We start from the raw sequence: 5,000 nt of genomic DNA, 5'->3' as shown, positions 1-5,000 counted from the left end.
AAAATCATTTTGTATATTACGTGTCTCATATATTCTACAAAATACGATACGTAAGACAATATTGAAAATTTTGTAACGTTCGACGTTTAATACATCCGACATGTTTAATCTTTCTAAACGTTTCTTTTTGTATTTTTTTTTTTTTTATATTCTTATTTTTTTTCCTTTTTTTTTTTTTTTTTTTTTTTTTTTTTTTTTTTTTTTTTTTTTTTTCGACAACTCTATCCTAATTTTCCCTGTTTTTTATTTTTCATCGCAAATTTTCGTAATAGAAAGATCACTCTTTCATCTCTTCCAAATCTTAATGAACTTACTCGCACGTTGCCGTCGAAAATATTACTCTTGTCTTTGTCACTTGTTAAGACTTTTACGAGGATCTTTACTTCAAAAGTTATACGTACGTCCCAACTTCGAAGCTTTTCAACTTCGTAACACCTTTTTTCGTTAATCTTATACGTTAGCTTTCAGTTAATCTTATACGTAGGTATTCAAGTTCGTCATTTGCGTGATATAAAAAATATTATTCATCGTTTTTCATTTTCATAATAGATGCCATTGATTTCTCCTGTCTTTTGTCTTCTTCTTCTTCTTTTTTTCTTTTTCTTTTTTTTTTTTTTTTTATCTAACGAAAAATGTAAAACGGATTTGTTTAATACGATTAAACTTACTTATCTTACTTATCTATCGATTCGAGGAGGTCATCGGTCTCGTGAAATAAAACAGGTCGCAGGTCTAGTCAAGCAATCTGTGCGCGTCGTCTCATGCTCGAAGATTGCTTTGTAACTCTCGAAGACTATGATGGATGAAGTCTAGTACGTCTAAGGAAAACTTCATCGAAATTCAAGCAAATGGCCGAGATTGACTTAAAAGCGGTTCAACGTTGTTCCTCATTCTATTATCCGGGAAAATATTTCATCAATTGGCATCTGTTGTAAAATTGGAAACTCTAGAAATGAATTTTAAACGTGCGGAAACGTAGTAGATTACAAAATAACAGAATACACCGATGTATAATAATAATGGAGGAAAATGAGTGCGGAGCACGGTAAGAGAGAACAAGAGAGGGAGAGAGAGAGAGAGAGAGACGAAGGACGGAGTAATCAAATTGTAAAATCATCTACAAAATCATTTAAATAAATACATATATAGACATATTCATGAGTGTGCCCTCCTCTTCTCGCATAGTCGTTTTCCCAACGACTTAATATAAAATTGAATTAATTTATTAAAAAACAAATCTATCAGACCGATCAACGGAACGGGAATGGCCGATCAACAGACAGAAACCTTTTCGAAACTTGGAAAATAAATGTGAGGTAAATGGATGACAAAACTTTGCGGCCACGTTCGTATAATCGAAATCATTCGTGGAAAATTATTTTCAAAGATAATACAACTTTGCCTTCGTATATCGACAGACGATACTCATATATTTATCTATTTATCTCAAATATGTATCTATAAACCTCATACTTATATATATTATTGCCTTCTATATATAACATAAAAAAAAAAAATATATATATATATATACATATACATGGATACATCATTATAAAGGCGAACAAATATTTCTGTCCGTTCTTTGTTCTATCTTCTCGGACAAGAGATGAATTTGGTTACGGATTAATTCGAAATCTCGATCGAGAATATCTCTGGTCGATCGTAAAGGTGAAATTGAAGTTCTGCTCGGTTTCACCTATATCGACTCGAAGCGAAGATTCGAGTTTCGACGAAGATGCAAGTACATAGACTGACGATGTAGAATGGATGTAGTATTGGAGCATAGCAAAACGGAGCACGTAAACTATGAAGCTGCCTGTGGAAAGCGGTGTAGGATAGAGAGCACGAGAGTACTAGAGTGATCGACACCACCAGCTACTTGGAATATTCTCTAGTATATATACTACAGTAGACACGTACTACATACGTGTATCACATAATACGCGATACCAAGTCCCTCCACCCCCTTCCCCTATCATTCCTTCTACCATCCATCCCGACCGATCTTCCGGTTCACGATTTTCTTCGACCAAAGATCAAGTTCCACTTGAAGAAGAAAACACGTTCGAACTATACACGTTCCTCCTTTACGTGTCATTGGACGAATAAAACAACGTTTCGACGTATTACGTTCCTACATACGATAAAATTGTCAAAAAATTGTTATGGACCTTTTGTAATCCCTCGTTTTATTTGATTTCGACGTCGACAAATAGAATAGTAAAGTAAGATTATCTATACCGATCTTCCAAATACCATAGAAACACGCATTCGAGTAATTTTCGTACTGGATTACCCACTTTTTTTCTCTCTCTTTCTCTCTCTTTTCTCAGCTTTCAGCACTGAAAAATCATGGCATTCAATCGTGAAACGTACGATTCACTTTTCTATCTCTCTCTCTCTCTCTCTCTCTCTCTCTCTCTCTCTCTCTCTTTCCCTCTCCCTCTCTCTCTCTCTCTCTCTATCTATCTATTTTTCTCTCACGAATTGCCTTCACCAACGGTTTGGCGAGCCGTACGCGTGGCACGGAATTAATATTTCGAAATCGTTGCCGTACGTGGGCCGCAATAAATTCGACTGGAGCGATAAGCAGCTTAAAAATTTTTCATCGGCTCGCAACGGCACCCCGGATGTTTCGTTATCCTCCTCACCCCTCTTTTCTCTCTCTCTCTCTTTCTCTCTCTCTCTCTCTCTTTCTCTCTCTCTCTCTTTCTATCTCTATCTCTGTTTCTGTCTCTGTCTCTGTCTCTCTTTCGCTCACATCGAGCCCGGTTCTCGGCGTTTCCATTTAAACTTTCCAGAAGGCAGATTAGCCCCGGGATCTCCGGCAACTCCGAAGCTCCTTTCGTTTCCCCTTCCACGCGTCGGATGAAGAGCGTATTACTCACACTAACGTCCTTGCTAGCGCAATTCCGTTCGGACGCGCAAATAAACAGAGCTTCTCGTCGCAACTACACAAATACTACTCCTGGCGTCTTCTAAGCCATCGCGGGATATCATAAGCAAGGGCTCGCGTGAGAAGATGAAAGAAGGAGTAGATAGGAATTAGATGTTCCTTCATCGATATTTTACATATCTCTATTACTTTTATATCGTTGAATTTTATCCATTCGATCGATTTATTTATCCGTGTATTGTATTTAGATAGATATACGTGTGTACGCGCAGATTGCGTGTAAATTTTCTTTTTTCTTTCTTTCTTTTTTTTTTTTCTTTTTTTTTTATATTTTTTTTTTTTTTTTTTTTTTTTTTTATTTTTTGTCATTGTCATGTTGTTCACATACAGGATGAGCATTGGAAGACGACTGAATGATATGAAACGATAGTAACTTTTACGAACATATGTCTTTTTAATTCTTTTTTTATTATCGCTAGGCATTATACGTCATCATTTTAATCTCCAAAGGGATACTAATATAATTTACAAAAACAATTGTAAAAGAAAAAATTGAAAAGATTGAAAATGAAAAAGTTATGATTTTTTTAAACTCTTCGGTCATACAATGGCCACCACTTTGTATTTTGATCGTTGATATTTTGGATAATGAATGGAAGGAAGAAAACAAGGAAATATTTTGGAAGTATTGAATTATTTATTCTTTTTTTCTTTTTTTTTCTCTCGATGTTGTAACACAAATCCAACGGATCTATCCGATTGAACGAAAATAAAAGAGAACGTTCTTGTCTTTCGTTCTTTTTTTTTTTTTTTTTTTATTTTTGTTTCTTCGTTTTCGTGTATCGATCAATTAAATATTTTTCAATATTTTCGTATTTCAGAATATATGACGGAACGGTGCGCTTACCCTTCATGGGTTGTGGCACCGAAGTCATGGGTGGCGTTGGATCGAATGGCTTCACGTCTCTTAGCCTCGACATACAACCTGACGATTCTCGATCGAAACGAGACTCGATTAGCCTGTCATGCGACGGTACCAATCGAGGATCATCATCATCATTACTCATCGGCGACGCATACTTACGATCAAATGATGTTTGTCGCCAAAGCTACACGTGACTGGTGAGTTCTAATTTGCAAATAAAAATCATAATATGCGTAAATATAATATATATTTCATTCTTAAAATATAAATTCAATTCTTTCTCCGGCTTAGGGTCTATTTCAAGGACGATATAAGTGTGAAAGTATTAGGCGAAGGAAAAGTAGATGGAATTTGGAATTAAATATTTATCCAAATTGTTAGCTAAATAAAAGTGATAATTGCCTTCAATAAAAAAAAAAAAAAAAAGAAAAAAAAAAAGAAGAATTAAAAAAGAATAAAGTCCTAATAAAGGATATACGTCCAATTAAAAAGGATCTTTATAATAAACTCAAAGTGAATCGGTCGTATGTCACATTTCATTTTCTAATGAAAATAAGACAGTGTCAACAGTCTAAAAGCAAAACGATCCTCTACGCCCCTCCCATTCTCCCCCCCCCCTCCTTCCCTTCCAACCTTTTAGAAAAGTTTACGAAAATTTAATGAGTCCATTCGTGACTTTATTCGTATAAAAGTTGGATTTTATTTCGTAGAATATTCTTCTTCGTTTACCCATCTCAGTATTATTATTTAATAACGTCGTTTTTCCTACATATCTTATACTTCTCTCTCTCTCTCTCTCTCTCTCTCTCTCTCTCTCTCTCTCTAGCGCGCGCGCGCGCTTTCTCTCGAGTCGGCAACCATCGTCGGTACTTTGTAGGTAGTATGTTGAATATATGATAAAACGATAATATCATATCACTGTCGACCTTTCGTATTTCTCAGCACGCGTTCTACTCTTACTCGCATATAAATAAATAGGATGCTGAGAGGATTACGTAGGAGTATCAAGTCTGTAGACTTCCCTTTGGCTTTCTCTCTACATCGTTCTTCGTATGCACAGTGAAATGTCAATATAGGCTTACCCAGGTACTACTCTCTCATTAAAGCACTCTTGCGGCCGAGTTCGCGCGAACTAACGTATCGCTTTTAATCGGTCGTACGTGTATAGTATCTACG

The 5,000-nt window shown here is 35.7% G+C and overlaps 1 protein-coding gene across 6 annotated transcripts in view; it reads left to right on the top strand.

Moving 5' to 3' along the window:
• LOC124950759 overlaps window positions 1–5,000 on the top strand; it is a 269,099-nt gene that overhangs the window by 236,120 nt on the left and 27,979 nt on the right. For all 6 annotated transcript variants that reach the window (XR_007101430.1, XR_007101429.1, XM_047497992.1 and 3 more), the window contains one exon: window positions 3,781–4,021. Coding sequence is in view for 4 of the 6 variants with exons in the window: in XM_047497992.1 (XP_047353948.1) it covers window positions 3,781–4,021 (241 nt within the window). In the remaining 2 variants the exon portion in view is untranslated. The remainder of the gene's footprint in view (window positions 1–3,780; window positions 4,022–5,000) is intronic.

Source organism: Vespa velutina, chromosome 7 (assembly GCF_912470025.1).
Source record: "Vespa velutina chromosome 7, iVesVel2.1, whole genome shotgun sequence".
Classification (NCBI taxonomy): Eukaryota; Metazoa; Arthropoda; class Insecta; order Hymenoptera; family Vespidae; genus Vespa; species Vespa velutina.
The sequence above is the reverse complement of the archived record's forward strand: the minus strand, read 5'-3'. Positions and strand labels throughout refer to the sequence as shown.